At 39.5% G+C, this 21,353-nt stretch overlaps 1 protein-coding gene and 1 long non-coding RNA gene across 4 annotated transcripts in view; both read left to right on the forward strand.

Annotated features, from left to right (window-relative positions):
• Nucleotides 1-21,353, forward strand: part of LOC311626999 — a 180,031-nt gene that overhangs the window by 81,489 nt on the left and 77,189 nt on the right. The window lies entirely within an intron of this gene.
• Nucleotides 1-21,353, forward strand: part of LYPD6 (LY6/PLAUR domain containing 6) — a 113,929-nt gene that overhangs the window by 74,687 nt on the left and 17,889 nt on the right. For 2 of the 3 annotated variants that reach the window (XM_084892522.1, XM_084892521.1), the window contains one exon: nucleotides 13,768-13,956. In XM_084892522.1, coding sequence (XP_084748648.1) covers nucleotides 13,839-13,956 — 118 coding nt within the window. In that variant the 5' untranslated portion in view covers nucleotides 13,768-13,838. Of the gene's footprint in view, nucleotides 1-13,767; nucleotides 13,957-21,353 lie in introns of those variants that run through there. The other variant, XM_084892523.1, reaches the window with a different exon arrangement.

Raw genomic sequence — 21,353 nt, forward strand, 5'->3', positions numbered from 1 at the left:
TGGGTTTAAGATGAAATGGTTTCTCTGGCTCTTCTTAAAATAATTTTTAACCACATGTTATCTAAAACTAGGGCCTTTCTCTTGACCTTAATGGCCCTGGGGCGCCCTAGCACTCTGTTCCTGAGTGGTTTGGCCCCAGGCAGTGCTGGGGGAGGGCCCGAGAGAATGCAGTTATTTGGTTGGTTGATTTTTTTCTCCAGCTCTACTGCCACTCCCCCAGTTTGTGAAAACCTGCCCTGTGTTTAAGTGCTGGCTTTCCCTCCTTTCCATGAAAGTAGAATGACAGTATGCACTTTATTTATTGACCAAACCCCTCTTATAGGAAAAATAAGAACATTATTGCTAATAGTAAAAATTGTTTTTGCATTACCCTGGCCAGGATGGTTGACCAAGGTTATTAGGGAGGAGCCCTCCTTAAGGAAAAGAACACATATATTACAATCCTAAAATAAAGAACAGGGCCTTGGCATTGGTCCATGCAATCAGCGTCCCTGAAGTCCACTCTGGCTATGGCATTTTGGGATTTTTGCTGTTGTTGTTAATCTTCACGTGAGGATATTTTGTCTATTGATTTTTAGAGAGAGTAGAAGGTAGGGAAAGAATGAAACATCGATGTGAGAGAGACACTTTGATTGGTTACCTCCTGCACATGCCCCTACCAGGGCTAAGGATTGAACCTATAGTTCAGGTACCTGTCCTTAACTGGGAATCTAACCTGCGACATTTGGATCCTCAGACTGACACTCTAACCACTAACCACACTGGCCAGGATACATTGGGATTTTAACATCTTTTGTTTTCTATAATCCCTCTCATTTCCAGGTCCTATTATACTATACCTATTTTGTTTGTTTGTTTGTTTGTTTGAACCTGGACATTTATCTTGATCTTTATAAAATATAGTAATGGGTCAAACCTCTGTCCATTTCTTCCATTCATTCTTCTTCCATATGAGCTGCCCTGTGGTAGGAAAAAATATGTCTCTCCTGTGGAGGTTCATTGGTAACACCTTGTTATCTCCTGCCCAGAGGGCCTTTGCAGGGTTGGTATAGTTGTTCTGTCACCTGGCTCCTCTACCTGGCATCTTACAGATGTGTGTCCTTGGTTGAAAGACAGCAGCAGGTTAACCTCACACCATGGTCATGCTTGACTAAATGGTCAAAGACGCATCATCTCTCCTGGCAACCCTTCCTCCCATGTACCTAACAGCCTTTGAGGATTTATTAGACTTGCCTTTATTAATGGAGTTCAACAATTTGGTTATTAAGCCAAAACTGTTAACAATAACATGTATAATATAGCATTATCTATACTTACCTCATAGAGGGTGGTGAATGAATGAGTGAACAAATGAAGTAGAAACAAGGTCATTGAAGATCAGAAATATGAAAACTCAGTTATAAGGAGGGAGGGGGAGGAATCCCATGTGGCTCTTTCAGTATCAGTGGTCAGGAGTCAGTTTGCATACCTACGTTTCCTTATCCACAAGAGTCTAGCACCGTATTTTTTTTCTTAAGAAGGCAATTAATTTAGATGCAAAAAACAAAAAGTTTCTATTATCAAGGATAATCTGCTTTTATTAATAACTCCTATATCTTTTTCTGCCTGAATAAATACTATGTAAAATCTTATTATATTTTGTTTTGCTAAATAATAGACTTTAACCATTATTTATAGAGACTTATAAATGAAGATGGTACATTACAAAGGAAGAACTACCTCAATGAAACAGAGTTAGGAAGGCATCCACACATTCTTTTGCCTTCAGATCCAGGATGAAGAAATTTTTCCTTCCTTGAAATCATTTTGCTAATTTGAAAAATCAAGTGTAGACTGTGAGTTTAGCAGATCCCAATACCCTTTCATAATTGAAGTTGTGATGGTCTTGGAGCTGTTAGGGGATGTATTGTGTGTAGCACAAGGTATTGTTGATCAGAAATATGGAGAATGAGTACATGGAAAGATTTGTTTTTATTCAGTGAGAAACATTGGTTAAGATTTAGTGGTTACCTACTAAGGAATCCAGTGATTTGAAAAAATATATAACCATAGCATTTTTACATAAGCCATTCTTTTGATGTTGGTTATTTTTATAATTTTTCTTAAAATAAGAGAGAGCACCTGTTGGCTCTCCTACTCTGTAAGAAATTCTGAAAAGGCTCTTCACACCTATCAAATGAGCAAGTACATTTACATGTGAAATCTAATGAATAAAATAAACAAAGAAAATAGAATCAGATTCTTAAATATAGAGAGCAGACTAACAGCTGTTAGAGGGATGGGGGTTTGGGGGCTCAGTAAAAAAAGGTGAAGGGATTAAGCCAAAAACAAAACAAAACAAAACAAAACAAAAAAACAACCTCAGAGGCAAAGACAATGATATGATGATTACTAGAGAGAAAGGAGGTAGAAAAGGGTAAAGGGGTAATGGTGATAAAGGAGACTTGACTTGGTGAACACACAATACAATGTACAGATGATGTATTATAGAATTATAGCCCTGAAACCTATGTAATATTATTAACCAATGTTTCCCCAATAAATTCAATAATAATTTTACAAACTTGGTTAAAAGAGTACAGAATATCTTCATGGATTCACAGCAGGTAGTGTCTGCTTTATGATTGATTATTGCTGGCACTTTTTTTTGTTTCTGGAATTTCGGAAACACCCTAAATTAGCAGAGGAAGGATAAAGGCGCCACTCTAAATACAAAGTGAACCACCTCTGTGCAGTACAAAAGGAACTCTTCTTTGATCAAAATATGGAAGGCATGTGCCTAGTGATCTGAATGTTATACCTGGAACAGGGTTATTTTGAACATGAGATTACATCTGAGATTTAATTCATTTATCACAATCGTATTGTTTCTGAGTACATTTTGTGCTTCCACATATTTGGAAGGCCAGTAGGATGAAAATTCCTAGGAAAAAAAATGAAGATGTGCCATTATTAAAAATATTGACATGTTTAATAAAAGACACAAAAGCAAAAATTTCTCCAAACTGCCATTCTCTTCCAAGTAAATAAAAAATTGCAGGCTGCAACCAAAATGTGTCCAGAGTTTCATTCCTGCCTAGAGAGTTCTTTGATTTTGTCCCCTTATGGCTGTTTGCCATTCAAAATGCCTTCTTGTCAGTTCTATAGAACCTTCAAATTGATAGAGGAAGCAACAAGCATGTAGCCTGCAAGCAGAAGAGAGTTAATACAACATCTTTCAGAAATGGGAATATACCGCTAGGCATGCTCAGCCAAACATCCTTCAGGAATTGAAACATTTTTTACGCAATTGACCTTTAAATAAGATGGGGACAAGGTAGAAAGGCAACTCTTTCCTGTAACTCTATCCTTGCCAAGGGGTTCCAGAAAAAGAAATACATTTTTTAAAGCATGGACTTTGATGCAGATAGATCCTTAGTTCAGGTTGGGAATGTATGAACATCTATCTCCCTGTAGGCCATGGAAATAAAACACCAATGTCCACAAAGTCTGAAAGAGGTAATCTCTGACTAGTTCTCTATGATTGACATTTTGAAACCAATGCTAACCTTTTAGTGGATAACTATTTAAGAAGTCTTAATGCAAAGCTTATTTATTACAAAAGAAAAATAGGCTAGTGGGTGGACCCTTTTGGAAGACTCTTGAATTGATTAGAGCTTATAGTTGCAAGGGACAAAAAATCACCTCAAATTAGCTTGGGCAAAATGGGTATATAATATAAGGAGACTGAAACTTCCAAGGGAAGAGTTAAAAATTAATAAAAAATAAAAAAAAAGACAAGGGGTACACATCTCTGTGTTGCAGGCCAACAAGCTTCATTCTCTTCTTTCTCTTCCACGTGGAGAGGAGAGTGTCATATACATCTATCTACCTGAGTTTCACTTCTTGGGGATTTCTGTACCAGAGAAGGCTGTCTTTTTGTTTGTTTGTTATTGTTGTTTTCCAATTCTGGCTTGAAAAATACCCAGGAAGAACTCTTATTGGCCTGGCTCAGATCAGATGTCCAATCACAGTGACCATGTAAGCATGTGGTGCTCTCTAATTGTAAGAAGTGATGGGCATCAGTAGAAGAGCCATGCCATAAGAAGGATTCCAAATGCCCACCCAAACTATTGTTTCAAGTGTACATACACCGAATTACCAGATTATTATGATCTCTGAACACATAATAATCTGGCCTCTCAGTGTATATAATAAAAGGCTAATATGTAAATTGTCCCCTCGATCAGGAGTTCGACCAGCAGGCAGACCGGCCAACCGCCCATGTTCCCTCCCCTTGGCCAGGCTTGCTGGACCCCACCAATGCACAAATTCATGCACTGGGCCTCTCTCTCTCTCTCTCTCTCTCTCTCTCTCTCTCTCTCTATATATATATATATATATATATACACACACACATATATATATACACACACACACACACACACACACACACACACACACACTGAGTGGCCAGATTATATAAATATATATATATATATATATATATATATATATATATATATATATATATGTGTGTGTGTGTGTGTGTGTGTGTGTGTGTGTGTGTGTAAAATATATATTTTTATTGATTTCAGAGAGTAAGGGAGAGAGAGAAACATCAATAAGGAGAGAGAATCATTGATTGGCAGCCTCCTGCTCTCCTCCTATTGGGGATCAAGCCCACATCCCCGGCATGTGCCCTTGACCAGAATCGAACCTGGGACCCTTCAGTCTGCAGGCTAATGCAGTCTGATGCTCTATCCATTAAGCCAAACCAGGTAGGGCTCAACTGTATATTTTGATTTGTAAAGTTGTAATGGTGCAGTATCCTATTTTTAGAGAAGAAAATCATGTCAATCTGCTAATTTCTGGAACTTGCAAAGATATTCATCTGAGCTACCATTAGCTTTATTGTGCATTTGCAGGCTAATGAGGTTATTTTCAACTGTATTATTTATTGTAGTGGGCATATGAGTAATGTTGCTAGTTCAGCATTTAGTCCTTCTTTTTCAAGTGACAAAACCTACATTTTATTTTGGGAGACCGATACCTTCTCTGTTGTCAAAGCATGTGATTTCCATGATGAACTTGTCCCAGTGGCATGCTCGTGACCCAGCTCTGTCTGCCAATGGGCTTCCACATTTCTTTGGCAAGTTATGATCCAAGGACGGACTGCCCTACTTTTTTAGGGCTTTTTCTGGAACAGTAACAGTCTGCGAATGCTTCTGAAACAGCTGGTCACAGATTGGGAAGACCTGGATGAGAGTAATGGAAAAAAAGAGGACAAGGCAGGGTTGAGAGATGGAAATTCCTAACAACAGGGTTAAAAGTCCCGCTGTGTCCAAGCTGGACAGTTAGGTGAGATAGTACAATTTTTCTCCCTTCCTTCTTCCCCACAGTTTTGGTTACAGCCTGTTTGATGTGGATTTCTGTACCTTGCATCCAATGTGAAAACTGGAATTGTCTTCATGAGCTGGACTGTAATTCCTCATTAGTTCTCCTGCTCCAGTTCCTGGTGATCCAGATACATACTGCTGCATCACAAATCACTACAAAACTTAGTGGTGTGAGGCCTTAATAATCATTTATCCCTCGTGGTTTCTGTGGGTCAGGAATATGGTAAAGGTTTAGCTTGGTGGTTTTAGTGTGGAGTCTCAATGCAGCTATATTCAGACGGTGGCTGGAACTGACATAGAGGGGAGGAGAAAGGGCTGGAGCAACTGGAGCTGGAAAGGTAGCTCTCTGTTTTGTAGGAGCCTCCGTAGCTGTGTGTGCACTGCTTGGGCTTCCTCACAGCATGGCACTCAGAGCACCCGGACTGCTTACCTGCCCCAGAGTGTGTGTTCTGGAGCCCTGGGTAGAAGTAAGTCACCTTCTATGGTCTGGCTTTGAAAGACACAGTGTCATTTCCCAATTGACTCTGGTCAATTGGTCAAGAAGGCTGGCCCAGAATCAAGGGGAGGGGATGTAAACCCCACCTCTCATTGGAAATTTGTCAATGAATTTGCAGACATTGTTTAATACTACCACATGTTATAAGTAATTCCCAAACTGTGAGAAGGTGCTAGGATCAGAACGATGTATTTAAGTAGATTTAGTTTCGTGAAGACATACTTTATTTGGTACTTTTGGAAGATGAATTGACGTTTTCAGGTTATTAAGTAAAGTCGCTATCAAGTTTAGTCTGTATATATTAAAAATCAAAACAAGAGTTGTCACTGATGTTTTGGGCTTCAGAATTCCATTTTTTCTCTTGTGTTGGGCATTTCAGATTTTAATATGAATATAATTGGAAAGTATTTAGATTTGTGTTAGTTCTCTACTTCACAATTACTTATATATTGATTTAGTACTGAGATGTTTTATTTAATACTTGGTACCTCAATCAATGTAACTTCCGGAAGTGTTTAATTGTCTTCTAGTATCCAGTTTAAGGAATTAAGAGTATTTATTTGATGGACTCTATATGGGTGTGGATTTGTAAAACTTGACCAGAGTTGTGGTCCTATCACTTTGCCTCTCTGACAACTATAGACATCCTCTTTTATACTACTTAGTACCAGGGAGTCAAAAACAGAATGCAACTCTTTTCAACTTTCTCTCAAGTAGAGGAATCTAATAGATCTTAAACTTTTTTTTTTTCCTGTTTCAGAATGTAACAAGTAATCCATTGGAATAAAACCAGCAGTTGAGTAACTCATGCAAAGGTAATTTAGAGCACAAATTAAATCTGTCAGAGTGGTATTAGATTTGCAAAAGCTCATAAATAACAAATGAAAGGTCACAGAGCTGTGAAAATGAGAATGTACTTGTTCATAAAGAGAGCTGTAGTCAGGAGAGGAATCCTCGGTGCATATTCAAATAGCAGCACATAAAATGGAAATAAAATGCAACAGCCTTTCTAAATGTCTAGAGCAGTCCAAAGGCACAGCAGATTCCAGGGATAAGCATTAAAGTTCTAGAAAAGACCACTCATATTATCAGAGCATGTCCAGCATCATATTGATGAGGTTTAGAGAGTAAAGTTCCTCCAACCATTGAGAATAAATACAGAAAAGATACAGTCCCCTCAGTGGAGGCCGTGTTCAGTAATAGGCTCATTGTGAATGCATGCCATTCATTTTTCATTTTTCAGTTCCTAGAAAATACTAATAGGGTGGGTAGTGATTCATGATTTACTGCAGGAATGTAAGCAGTTGGTGATATTAATAATCAGTCCTGTCTGTCAGGTTTTTCTCATGGGAAAGAGCAGTGGAAAACCTAGTCCTGGCTACTGCACAATACACACGTTCTTTTACTCTGAGTTGTACGTAGATCCTTCTTTCTAGTGCTTGACTTTTATAGGGAACAAAAGCTTTATAAAAAGTAATGTATGGGCTTCAACAAGATTAAAAATTTTGCTGAAGCCCATACAAAGGACACTATCAAGAAAGTGAAAGGTCAACAAGAAGAAAGGGAGAGAAGATTTGCAAATCAAGTTTCTGAAAAGGGAACAGAGTCCAGAATATAGAAAGAATTCTTACAACTCAACAATAAAAGGATAATACCCCAATAGACATTACTCCAAAGAAAATATACAAATGGCCAGTAAGCACATGAAGAGATGATCAGCACCATTAATCATGTGGGAAATGCAAATTAAAACCACAATGAGATACCACTTCCTACTCACTAAGATGGGTATAATTTTTTTTTTTAATTAAAATAAGTACTGATAAAGATGGAGAAATTGGAGCACTGAAATAGGAATGTGAAAGGGTGCTATTGTGAAAGACTGGCAGTTCTTCAAAAAAAATTAAATATAGAGTTACCATAAGACTCAACAATTCTACTTTAGGTATATAGCCCAGAAGATTGAAAATATATGTGTACAAAAAAACATGTACATGAGTGTTCATAACAGTTTTATTCACAGTAACCCCAAAGTGTAAGCCACCCAAATGTCTATCAACCAATCAATAGATAAGTACATGTATATAAATACAATGAAATATAATTCATCCATAAATAGAATCCATTCTATAACATGGATAAACATTGAAAACATTATGCTAAGTGAAAGAAGCCAGACACAGAAGGGTATGTGTTTTATGACTCCATTTACATAAAATGTTCCCAACAAGCAAATTCATGGAGACAGAAAGTAGATTGGTGGTTGCCAGAGAGTAGGGAGAGGATGGAATTGGGAGTGACTGCTAATGGGTGCAACATTTTATTTTGGAGGCTGATGGAAATGTTCTGGACTAGGTGATGGCTGCACAATATTATGAATATACCTCAGACACTACACTGTATTATTTTAAAACTAGAGGCCTGATGCACAAAGATTCATGTAAGAATGGGCCTTCCTTCCCTGGTCTGCCAGCACTGCTTTCGTTCTGGCCTCAGCTGCCTTTTAGATCCAGCTGGGAACTGCCTTTCTGGCTTCCCACACTGCCCAGAGGCCCAGAGTGGCTGGGGGTGGGGCAGGACACTTGCCATGGTGATGATGCAGGCATTCTGCACTGCCCCGAGCCTCTCTATGCCTGCGAATGCAAATTAACCTACCATCTTTGTTGGGTTAATTTGCATACTCACTCCTGATTGGCTGATGGGCTTCGTTAAGGTACGGTCAGTTTGCATCTTGCTCTTTTTTTGTGTGTAGATGGTGAATTTTACATCTGCAAAAATGTATACAATAAAAATAACAAACCCTAAAAAAGAGCAATGATACTTACAAGGATTAATAACACATTCAAATAAAAGGGAGTGAGTTCTTTGTGGCGTGAACCTTGACCAATGGGGAACGAGAGACAAGAAGCAACAGGGCAGATAAATCCTTCCTCTTTTCTCCTTTCTCCTCCCATGAACTCTACTGAAGTGCAGGTCTTCCTTGCAGTCTTATCTCTATGTGGCCTGTGAACTGTGAGCAGCATAGTAACCTAGGATTAGGACCACATTGTTTTATGTTGTCCAGTTTCATATTCTCCCAGGCCCACCTCTCTCTCCCTCCCACATTCCCTCCTTCCCTTCATCCTCAATTTACTGGGCTTGCTCCTCCCAAATAAAGTCTGAGCACCTGTACTCCTGGCCCTAGATTCTGCTGTGAGGGGCACCTGGGCTAAGACACTAAGGGAAAGGAATGGTAGAAGAGGGAAGGAGAGGACAGTCTGTGAAATGCGGGCTCTATTACTGGAGAAGAGACGGACATTTTTGAGGTTATGTTCATTGACTTTAGGTAAAAACTGACTTTCCTTTGTAGATTAAAAAGTGAAATTATTCTGTCAAGCTCATTCTTTGAGAAGCACTGAATTTTAAACAACTGTTTTCCTCTTTATAAAAGCAAGGCATACTCATTGAAATGTTCTAAGCATGCGAATTGAACACAAAGAATGACATTAAACATATGCAAACTGAACAATAGGAACATTATCCAAAATCCTATGCCATTTTGGTGCTTGTCCTTGCAGTTTCTTTTCTATTCATATATAAACCAAGAAATACTTCTTTTTCCTAAAGAAAGAATAATTTCCTGAATAAAATGTGATGATAGTGACCCAATTACTTTAAGACTTTGGAAATTCTCCATTAAACAAATGAAATTCATGGTTAAAAAAAAAGTAGTTGAGCCCTGGCTGGTTTTTCTCAGTGGTTAGAGAGTGGGCCCTCAGACTGAAGGGTTGTGGGTTCAATTCCCAGTCAAAGGCATGTACCTCAGTTGCAGGTTCAATCCCCAGTCCTGATCAGGGCACATATGCTGGAGGCAACCAGTCAATCAATGTGTCTCTCTCACATCGATGTTTCTCTCTCTCTCTCTCTCTCTCTCTCTCTCTCTCTCTCTCTCTCTCTCTCTTTCTCTCTCTCTCTCTCTCTTTCTCTTCCCCCCCTTCTATTTCTCTCTCTTTCTCTCTCCCTTTCACTCCCTTTAAAAATAAATGGAAAACATATCTTTAGGTAAGGATTTAAAAGAAAAGTAGTTGAATCTCCCAAATTTGAAAACTTGTGCTAAACAATTCAGGCCTGAAGAATTAAGCTTGTTCTTTCCTACAGTAAGTAGAACTGATCTCTTTTCATGAATGAAATGATTGCTTTAGCTTAACCCACGATCCTTCCCCATGAGTCCCGTGTGCGAGCGTGTGCACACAGCACATGGGGAGACTGGAGCCTTGGAAGGGTGGCAGGTAATGTGCTCCTCACCTGTGCTCTCTCAACATCTTTTATAAAGTAAAATCCAACAATGTTGGAGTGAGGTTTCAAACTCAGGCACTCAGGTTTTCATGTCTGTATGTTACTCATGTATAGCCAAACATGCTGCAAAAGGGAGGCTGGTGGCTGGGTAGCCAGGCAGCAGAGGCTGCAGTGAGGTAAATTTCAGATGCCATTAAGTAATGCATAACTCTTAGTGAGAGTACCGTGCAGAGGGAGAGTACTGTGCATATGTGTCAGGAGCGTGGGCTGGGACAAAGGCCTGGGAGGTAGCCGGGGTGAGGTGTGGGGAGAGTGTAAAGGGCAGCACCCGCCTGTTGGCTTCATGGATGAGGGATGGCAGGAAGTCACCTGGGTCTGCGTGAGTCTCAGCGTATGAAAGTCCTGGTGGCAAGAGGTAGCCTCCCTCACTCCTCCACTGGCCTCGTCCCTTCCTAGCTGGCAGGGGGCAGATGTCAAGATGGGTTGTTATTTGTTATACTTAGTAGTTTTGGAAATTATGTTCTTTTTTTCTGATTTAAGGAAAGAGAGCTATGTATTGAACCACAATTAATGGTTCAACTCATATAGAAAAGTATATTGACTGAATTTGAACAAAACAATAATCGTAAAAATATGACATGGAATTTACTGTGTGACAGGTGCTATTTTTAGTGCTTTATGTGTGGTAACTCATTTTTTTCTTTATTGATTAAGGTATTACATATGTGTCCTTATCCTCCCCTTGTTCCCTACCCTCCCCCATTCATTCCCTCACCCCCCTGGTGTCCGTGTCCTGTGGTAACTCATTTAATCCTCATTATGAAGATGAGAAAACTGAGGCATGGAGTGGGTAAGTAACTCGTTCAAGGTTGCACAGCAGGAAAATGTTGGAGTGAGGTTTCAGACCCAGGCACTCAGGTTTTCACGTCTGTATGTTACTCATGTGCAGCCAAACATGCTGCAAAAGGGAGGCTGGTGGCTGGGTAGCCAGGTGGCAGAGGCTGCAGTGAGGTAAATTTCAGATGCCATTAAGTGATGCATAACTCTTAGTGAGAGTACCGTGCAGAGGGAGGTTTTTAAATTAATAGTCAGAAGGAGTACACTGTGGTTAAAAAACGCTCCAATAAAAATGTGCCACTTGCATTGTTTGATATAGTGAAGCAATGGTGAGGACATTCAGTTTCACATTAAAAACAACTTAGGTTGGCCGAAGCCGGTTTAGCTCAGTGGTTGGTCTGCGGACTGAAGGGTTCCAGGTTCGATTCCAGTCAAGGGCATATACATTGATTGTGGGCACATCCCCGGTAGGGGGTGTGCAGGAGGCAGCTGGTCTATGTTTCTCTCTCATCGACGTTTCTAGCTCTCTCCCTTCCTCTCTGTAAAAAAATCAATAAAATATATTTAATAAAAAACAACTTAGGTTGGCAATTAGTTGATGTTTAATGTTAAATTATATCAAAATAAACCGATAGCTCTCCTCACGCTGAGCCTGCTGCACACAGTGTGGAGGGGGTGCTGATATGCGGTGGGATCGCCATGGGACGCTGCCCAGACATGTTCCTCAGGTGCAGCCTCACCTGACCAGATGGACGCACAGTGGCCCACCACCGCATTCATTCGGGAAGGAGACAGTGTTTTTCTGTCACTCAGCGAGGGGAGGCTATCATTGATATATATTTGTTTCCTTATCATATTGTTCAACTAAGTGGCTAGCACGGGTCCTGGCACTCACATTTATTAAGGGAATGGGCAGCCCATTCTCTTCCTGAATGCAAATTTGTGTGGGAGCCAATCTGTAAGCATGCCATAAGCTTGACATTAGCCTGGCTGGCATCAGCATACTGCTACAGGGTGGTAAGAGATCTACTCTTATTTTTCTAACAAATCGTCTATTTCTTAAAACAAAAGAACACACCAATCCATCTGGAGTTAATTTTAGTGTATTGTACATTATTTGATTTCAGTCCATCTTTTCCACAGTATTTAATCAAATTATCATAATTCTTTCCATTTAATACTTTTCTCTTCTGTGATTTTGAAAATTTGCTTATATTATGGAAATAGTTGGATCTATTTCTGAGCTCCTTGGAGTGTTCCATTCTTCATGTTCATTTTTATACTTTTTATTCTTCTGCTTTGATTAATATTATTCCATAGTATGTTCTAATATCTGATTAGTTCATATTGATTTTCTCTATTGAATTTGTTTTGTAACACATTTATTCTTGGTCTAATTTTAGAATTATTTTGTTATGCTATTTTTTTTTTTTTAGTTTATGATATTTATTGGGATGACATTGGTTAATAAGATTATATAGGTTTCTTGTTATACTATTTTAAAAAGCTCATTGAACATTGGTATTAACATTTGTAAACAAAATGTCCAAATCATGTGTTTTTTAGCATGTTAAAAATAAAGTGACTTTCTAACTTGACCACTTGCATGGGCAATAGAATGCTGGTATTTGGGAAATAGAAGGTGAGTATAAGAAAGCAATAAGTTGGCAAGCAAATAGCACATATAAATTGAGATATATATATATATATATATATATATATATATATATATATACACATACATACATGTAAGTAAGCAGGGCAATTCAACCCTAGTAGAAGGTTTTCTTGTCCCCGGTTTTAATTGAAAAGGACAAAATCAGAATAGAGGACAGAATGATGATTGCTTAGGGCTATAGTGATACCTTGATCTCATTTCAGCAGTTTTTGTGTGTACACACAACAAAACAATCTAGGGAAGAACATAGTATCACCTAGTGTTTAAAAATGTGGACTCAATGATCAGACTGCCTGGATCTGAATCACCTCCTCTATTTGCTGGACTTTGGTTTTACTGCAAATGGATTATAATAGTAATTAGTATATGTGTATATGTATATATGACTTCATATATCTATATAGATATAGACATAGATATTATCAAAAAATGTAGACACACTTTGAATAATGATAAAGGCAGCATTTATTAAAATACATTTCATTTTCAAAATTGAGCTATCAGCTGTTAAAATGTGTTTACATTTTTTGGGACGCCCTGTATAAGACTGCACCTGGCCAACAATGCTACTTATGTTAAGGGGGTTTTGAGCTAGAAAGGCACTTTCTGGTTTGGAAGAGGCCCATTTGCATTCATTTCTTTATTCCCCAGATCTGAAAGCCTGCCCTGTGCAGGTCTGCACGGTCGCGGTGACCCAGTAAGGCTGTCCTCCCGTCCTTGGCCTGCACCATTATCAGGGAAACGCTTCTGCGCTTTTGTACCTGACTTATTTATTGTTGCATTCTGGCAGCCATCCCCTGGCCTCCTGGCAAAAAAATAGCTGGGTTTCATTAAAATTCAATCTCTCTTGATAGCATCTCTGCTGGGTATTAGAGGGGACTGCTACCAGTGGAGCTTGAGCGACCTGATTCAGAAGAGATTTGGGCCGGCATTTTCTAAGTGCTCTAAAATTACCGTTTATAAAGTTTCTTTCCCCGTCTGCCCACTTCCTTCTGCCCTGGGCTCCCTGCCCTCCTGATGCTCTGCTTCCAACAAGAAACCTCGGCCAAGTCCTGTGGCTCTTTTGAGTTGGACACTGAGATGATTCTTGCTTCATATTTCAGGTGCCGGTGCTCTCCCGTGGTCCCGAGTCCTTGCTCCCGGGCGCCCTGAATGAGTGACGCCTGGGCCTGCCATGGAGCCTGGCCCTGCCCTGGCCTGGCTCCTGCTGCTGAGCCTGCTGGCCGACTGTCTGAAAGCTGCACAGTCCCGAGACTTCACAGTGAAAGACATTATCTACCTCCACCCTTCAAGTAAGACTGTTCTCTTTACTGCAGAAATGTCACCCGACTGCAAATAAGACTTGAGTTAAAAAATGGCGGGAGCCCTTGCTGATTTAGCTCAGTGGATAGGGCATCAGCCAGCAGGCTGGAGGGTCCCGGTTTTGATTCCAGTGAAGGGCCTGAGCCTTGGTTGTAGGCTCGATCCCAGGTCCTGGTTGGGATCGAGCCTCTGATCGAACATATCAGAGGCAACCAATTGATATGTTTCTCTCACATGGATGTTTCTCTCTCTCTGACTCCCCCCTCCCTTCGACTCTCTCTAAAAATCAATGGAAAAATATCCTCAGGTGAGGATTAACAATAATAATAATAATAATAATAATAACAACAACAACAATAAATAAAAATAAAAATGGCTGATAGAAGGCAGCCTTCAGTACAGGGGAACTTCTGATGGTTTAATTGGGGTGCAGTGCTACCAAAGATGGCATGTGGTGTGTGTTATCCTCACCTTTTTCTACCATGTTTGTTTTTTATTTTAAGGCAAATTGTCAGGCTTGTTTTCTCTGTCCCCGGCACCATCGTTCTGATTCCGAACACCCTTCCTTTTGGCTCATGCCAGCCAGTTATCAAAGTGAAATCCGGGTCCCAGGAGAAATGTGTTTGTAAAAGATCAGTCCTTTGTAGGGAAGATAATAGCCGGTCCTGTCTGTGCATCTCATTCTCAGTTTCAATGTAATTATCTGCCACAGCTTCCTGTTCCCTCTCCCTTTTGGCTTCCTGTGTTTAAGACTTATCTAGAGAGTGCATCCTCGTGCAGATGCACAGTCCCTTCGTTGGAGTGTCTGATGGCATATCTGGCTGGGGCTGTCCTGTGCTTTCTGGCTTTTAGCAGGGATATCAGGTGCCTCTGCTGCTGATACTCCTAAGGATCACGCTTGGATCACTCAGCACTTGCACCTCCTCTCTTAGTTGGATCTTCTCTGTGTTGTCCCTGTGGTGGTGAGAGCTGCGTATATTGTGTATGTTTTGACCTTCAGCATTTGAGGTACATTCCTCTTTTGAAATAGTCTGTGCCACCTACATTTTTGTGTGTGTGTATATCCTGGGTGTCAGAACTGTGACATGCATGAAAGACATAAAGGCAAATAAAGCTTGGCCTTGCTTTTGAGGATCTTAGAATCTACACAGTGGAGGCTGCTCCTCAGACTCCTTTAATATCATCATCCAGTTGGACGACTAAACCGCATGGTCTGGTCTGGGTGAGGGGTGGGCCACCCGTGGTTCAGCAACTACCTCAGCTGCTTCGTAGCCTTCTGACTTGAAATAAATACTCTCACTGTATGACAATTAAACCTAAGAGTGCATACAAACTTTTAGCACTGAATGTAGTAAATGCTTAATACATGTTAGGGAAATCTTTTAAAATGTTAATTTTTACATTTCTAAAGTGGATAAAATAATACATATCCTGTCACATTGTTTTGTGGACTTAATATCTGTAAATAACATCTGTAAAATGCTGGGCACATATACTCTGAGTGGCCAGATGATCTCTGAACACATAATAATCTGGCCACTCAGTGTATGTGCGCATATATATATTTCAGTCTCTTAGGTTTGAGTGCCAAGATTCTCAGCCTCTGGGCGGTTCTTTGTCCACTTCAGTGACAGATTCAAAGATCACTGGGCCACAAAGCAGGTCCACACTTGGCTTTCTCTGAGGCTGATAGTACACAGGGTGGGGAGGGAGATCGAGGGGATTGGATTTAGCTGAACACAAAAAACAAACACACATCCCATTTTTGCCTCAGAGGTATAGTGGGGTCTGTCTGATTAAGTGGGCCCCTATTTCAAAGTCAATTGCAAAATGGGATCTTTTCAGGGTGACCCATGTTAATTAAATAGAGCCATAGCTTAATTAAGTAGAACTCACCATATAGAAATTATCGGTAATTTTTTCTGACATGGTTTTTAAAGATGGAGGACAGAAGAAGCCGTTCCTAAGCTAGATAGTGCAGAGACAGGTCACTAGCAGGTCTGGGCTCAACTCTGTTGTGGAGTCTCTGTAACTGGTCCTGGGGTAAAGGTTCTTGCTGGGTTGAAGTTTCCATCCATGGGTCCTACTTGGCTAGAATTCTGTTTACCCTGCCCACGCTAAAGCACCGTTAACTTCCCATTTCTGTGTACCAGGTCAGAGGTGTATGGCGATTGTTTGCTTGTTTTAATACTTTTTTTAAATGGCCATGATCCTCTGCCCTGCACAACACCCACTACACCATGTTTCAGTGAAGCGATCTCTCTATGAATAAGCAGGTCTCTGTAGAACACAAGGAATATATGAGGGCAGTGTGGGATTATTTCGATCTGGAAGTATTCATATAATTGACTCACTGTGTAGATGGAGGCACACACAGTTTTCTTGAGGTCAGTAAGCCAGCCAGAGTTCATTACTGTTAGATATAGCTCAGAACCCATGAGGCAGAAGTGCAGCGACGCTGGAGACACACGTTTTCCACACCAGGCAAGCATGAACTCATTTCTGCTGGGCACCAACAGCCCTCAGAGATAATAAGTGGGTGGCACTGGAACCCGGGCTGGGAATGCTCAGCCTCTGTGACTAATCTCCTTTGCTCTTCGACTCCCTAATCTTCGAAGCTTCTAAGCCCTTAAGAAAAATAAACTTTTATGGCTTTCAAATTTGAGGCGCTGTCCTCAATAACATTCTTTTCCATAATCTGTGTTTTAATTTCTTTTTCATGTGAGAAATGATGAATGTCTTCCCAACTGATGATTAAAGTACAAAAACCTAATAAATACTTTAAAACAAGAGTTAGTGTTAAGAGAAATGGATAGGAGATGGCAGAATTTAATGTCCAAAGTGACTTCCACTGTTCTTGGCCTCCATCCCTTTCCTTGTAATAGCAATCTTTCTTGAGATTCTCACCTTTCCACTGGTTGCGTATTCTGAGTCTTTCCTGTGGACCAAAGCACTGAATCCCTGCAGGGGGTTTCTTATGCTGATAAAGAGAACCAACTAACTTTTCCCCCCCGTATTTCTGTACTGCATAAGCCTTAGGGAGTAAGGACGCTTTCTAGAAACGCAGCACAAAATACATTTCTATTAGAAATTTGTTCATGGTATTAAAATACTGACAACAATTTGTAGGCAAGTAGTCTGAGAAGTAGATCAATTTATAAGATTTCTAAAAATGTTGTGTTTGCTTCTAGTTTTCAAAAACAATGGGAATTAATTTGCCAAGAATTAAAAAAAAAAAAAAAAAGGTTGGCTGCATTCCACAGAAGCATGCATTTTAAAACAAGATTCTCTTCTCGCCACCGTTTTTTGGTAACTGAAGGCCTTTGTCCAGGCAAAAGTTCCAGGAGATGGAAACAAAGAGGAAATCTTTCCCGATGCCTTACAAATGAATTATGGTCGGTTGAACTATGGCTGACCATGGGAGTTAATGGACAGATTATGTTACAGGAAGTAACTGGGCACTTTAGCGTTTCTTTTTTTCTTTTTCTTTACAATCACCTTCTCTTGAGGGACCAAGGACTTATGCCCTGAACTACAGAGTACTAAGCTTATTAACTCTGTGATCAAGAGCCAAAGTAGATTCATTCACAGCTGGGGCCACAACAGTTTGAAACTCTACTTGCTCTGCAATGCTTTGAAGTAACAAAGAAAAAATAGATCATCTCTTAGGAATCTCTTTCCAGTCCTTTTATAAAAAAAACAAAAAACTTATCAGATATAGTATCAATTAGCCAGTTACTGGAGATAGTTGTTCAACTGTAGACCTATTTTTGGCTAAATATTTCCAGTGGGAAGAATTTAACCATTGCTTGGTATTGTGCTATAATTATCAACTTAAAGCTGAGTCTCTCTAAGCAGAGATCTGTCACTGAAGAGGATTTGGTTATTCACTGATAAGTACCATCTGCTGAGCTGTAAATTCAAGTTCCCATAAGCAAATATTAGCATGTGGTTGTTGACAATGCACACAGATATGAAGTTGTAGATTTAAAAAGAAAACTTACGGAAAATGAGATTGTTTGGTTGTCAGTGACACATGCTAATAAACACATTCAGAGATAATGTGATTTGAAACAAAGCTTCATTATGCCACCTTAATGTTTTAGATCCTGTTCCTATTTAAACTTTGATCTACTTTAAGTTAATTTCAGAGTTCTGTGCTACTTGTATAAGAAATGACAGTATTTAATTAAACATGTCACTAGTCTTGCAAAAGATAATTTTGAAGAGTCTGTTAAATAATTCCAAATTTGGGAACACTACAGCTTATTAGTGCTAGGCTCTTAAAAAGTTTATGTGTGGAATGGTTGGAGTGTCAATCTTCACTCAGAGTTCTTAATTTATCTCTTTGATGGGAAGGTTCCCAGGAAAACTAACCCAACATCCCAGCTGGAAGTTCTACTGGCTGTAGCAACATTCAGATAAAATTGGACCTCCTAGTGCAGTGGTTCTCAACCTTTCTAATGCTGCGACCCTTTAATACAGTTCCTCATGTTGTGGTGACCCCCAACCATAAAATTATTTTCATTGCTACTTCATAACTGTAATTTGGCTACTGTTAATGAATCGTAATATTATATAAATATCTGGGTTTTCCGATGGTCTAAGGCTCTACAGCAGCGGTTCTCAACCTGTGGGTCGCAGCATTAGAACCACAGGTTGAAAACCGCTGTTGTAGAGCCTAAGACCATCAGAAAACATAGATATTTACATTATGATTCATAACAGTAGCAAAATTACAGTTATGAAGTAGCAATGAAAATAATTTTATGGTTGGGGGTCACCACAACATGAGGAACTGTATTAAAGGGTTGCAGCATTAGAAAGGTTGAGAACCACTGCTCTAGTGAGTTAAACATGCCAGTTAAAGTGCTATGGCTCTTTTGAGTCATGAACCTTGACCAATATGATCATTTTTTGAGAAATGCTGTTCTTTGACAAACAGTTCACACCTGTATTTCAAAACTCCTCCTCTGCTAATCCTACTTCAAAATTTAAAAACTGCTTTAAACTTTTACTTTTTTAAAGTATGTTTTCATTTATTTCAGAGAGAGGGAGAAAAAGAGAGAACAATCAATGATAAGAGAGAATCATTGATTGCCTGTCTCCACACACCCCCTACTGGGGATTGAGCCACAATCAGGGCATGTACACTGACCAGGAATTGAACCATAACCTCCTGGTTATCGGTTAATGCTTAATCACTGAACCGCACTAGCCAGCCTACACTTCTTTCTTCTAAACATATTTATATATAAAATATTTTGAGGATGCTAGTGACTGTTTTTTAATAGAATCAGGATGATTTATTAAACTTTTTTGCATGTTTTTTCTCATCTTATAAAAATAAGCTAATTGAAATATCTATGAGAATATTTGAATTGGTTTGGGATATGAGAACCTGTTTGTTTTAAATTCTTCAGGCATGTACTTCACTAAACTAGACTCTTTTAACTTAAATGTAACCCACCTATCTATGCAGTGGGATGTGCAGATATAAAACTTACTTGTGTGTAGTTTTACAAAATTGTTTACTTCTGTTTTATTATAATTATACATAGGGAGAGATATAATTATAATAAAATTATTATATTATATTTTATTACATAAAATATAACATATTATATATAATATATTCCAGTGGTATATATAATATATTCCAAATTTCCTCCTTGAGAATGAAGTGGTTGGATGGCTATGTCTAAGTGGCTTTGCATCCTTGTTTTCTAAGATGATCCATGTGCAAACTATCATTCTGTTGATGAACTTGAGTCATCAACTACTTGGAGGAACATAGAACTCTCACATGGGCCCGTAGAAAGGTCCAGGTACCTGCCTTTTTGAAAAGACAGTTTATTACTTTTGACCTTGCTATTTACAGAGGCAGCTCTGTGAACTTTGCAAGCAAGTGCAAGGATGGGCAGCTGTTCTAGGCAAGGTGAAAATCAAAGTTATATCTGGCCCATAATTCTGGCCTTAAGCTGCTGCCTCCTCCTTCATTTATTTTTGATAACATACTTAATTGGTTCCATGTGGGTAAAGCAATTTACCCTGAGATGATTATTTCCGCCAGTGGGATATGCAGGCTCAGGCATCTGCGAGAGAGAACAGTTGGCTTCTACAGATGAAGTGTTTGAATGTTTGCAGCTTTCAAAGAGGCCAGGTAATTTTACAAATTAAACACACACACACATTCGTAAGTTCTGTTTATGAAAGGCAAACTCTAAGCAGAAAGGCAAAGTAAGCAAATGATTAGAACTGAGAAGCAAGTAAAAGCACATCAGCAGATCAGACAGAGATAACCTGGCCTGATGTTCCCTTTACATCTTCATCCTTAAATGCTAATGAGGCCCCAGGGAGCTAGCACTCTATAGAGCATGACTCTCATGGGACACCTACCCCCCACCCCCAGCATAAATACAAGGCAGAGAATACAAGTAACTGGAGGACAGAAGAAGCAACTCAGGGGTGAGGAAAGGAGGGGCTTCAAGATGGAGCTAGGAGCCTAGAGTCCATCTGCACCCCCAGGGGCCCCCAGTATGCTGCCCCATGGACACTGGACCTGGGCCTGAGAATCCCCCTTCCACCCCCCACCCTGCAAGAGGGTCACCTCTGCATAGGCAGCAAATATTTTAGCATTGTAGATGCCTTTCTTCCTATCCCCAGGGATTCTTAACCATGTCAGGTCTGAACAGATGAAAATATTACAAGGAACTAAAGAAACTGCCATCTTTGCAGGTACAAAATGGTCAAACATCAGGGAAGTTTTTATGATTGAACCTAAAATTTATGTGTACTTGTTGGCCTGTCTACATAAGTTGGCACATAAAAGTAAGTCGTTGGAAATTTAGAGTGCCTTTCGTAATTAAAAAATTTATTGAGATAATTGTAGATTAAGCAGTTGTAAGAAATAATATAGAGAGATCCCAGGAATACTTTACCCAGTTTCCCCCAATGGGAGCATTTGAAAAACCATAGCCTAGTGTCACAACCAGGTTATTGATATTGATACACCTATCCACTGGTCTTACTCAGACTTTCCCAGTTTTATTTGTGTACATTGTATGTGTGTGTGTGTGTGTATGTGTGTGTGTGTATTGAATTCTGCATAATTTTATCATGTGTGCAGGTTTGTGTATATATCATATAGTTTCAGTAGCACAATGATTCCTCTTGGCCTCACACCAAGCTCCCTACCCTGGCAACCACTAATCTTTCCTCCATTTTTAAAATTTCCTCATTTTAAAATGTTCCATATAGTAAATGTTACATAAAATATATAACATTTATGGGGATTGTTGTTTTTTTACTCAGCATAATTCTCTGGAAATCCATCCAAGTTGATGAATGTATTAATAGTTCATTTTTATAGCTGACTGGTTTTCTA

Source organism: Pipistrellus hanaki, assembly GCF_964339955.1.
Source record: "Pipistrellus hanaki genome assembly, chromosome: 8".
NCBI lineage: Eukaryota > Metazoa > Chordata > Mammalia > Chiroptera > Vespertilionidae > Pipistrellus > Pipistrellus hanaki.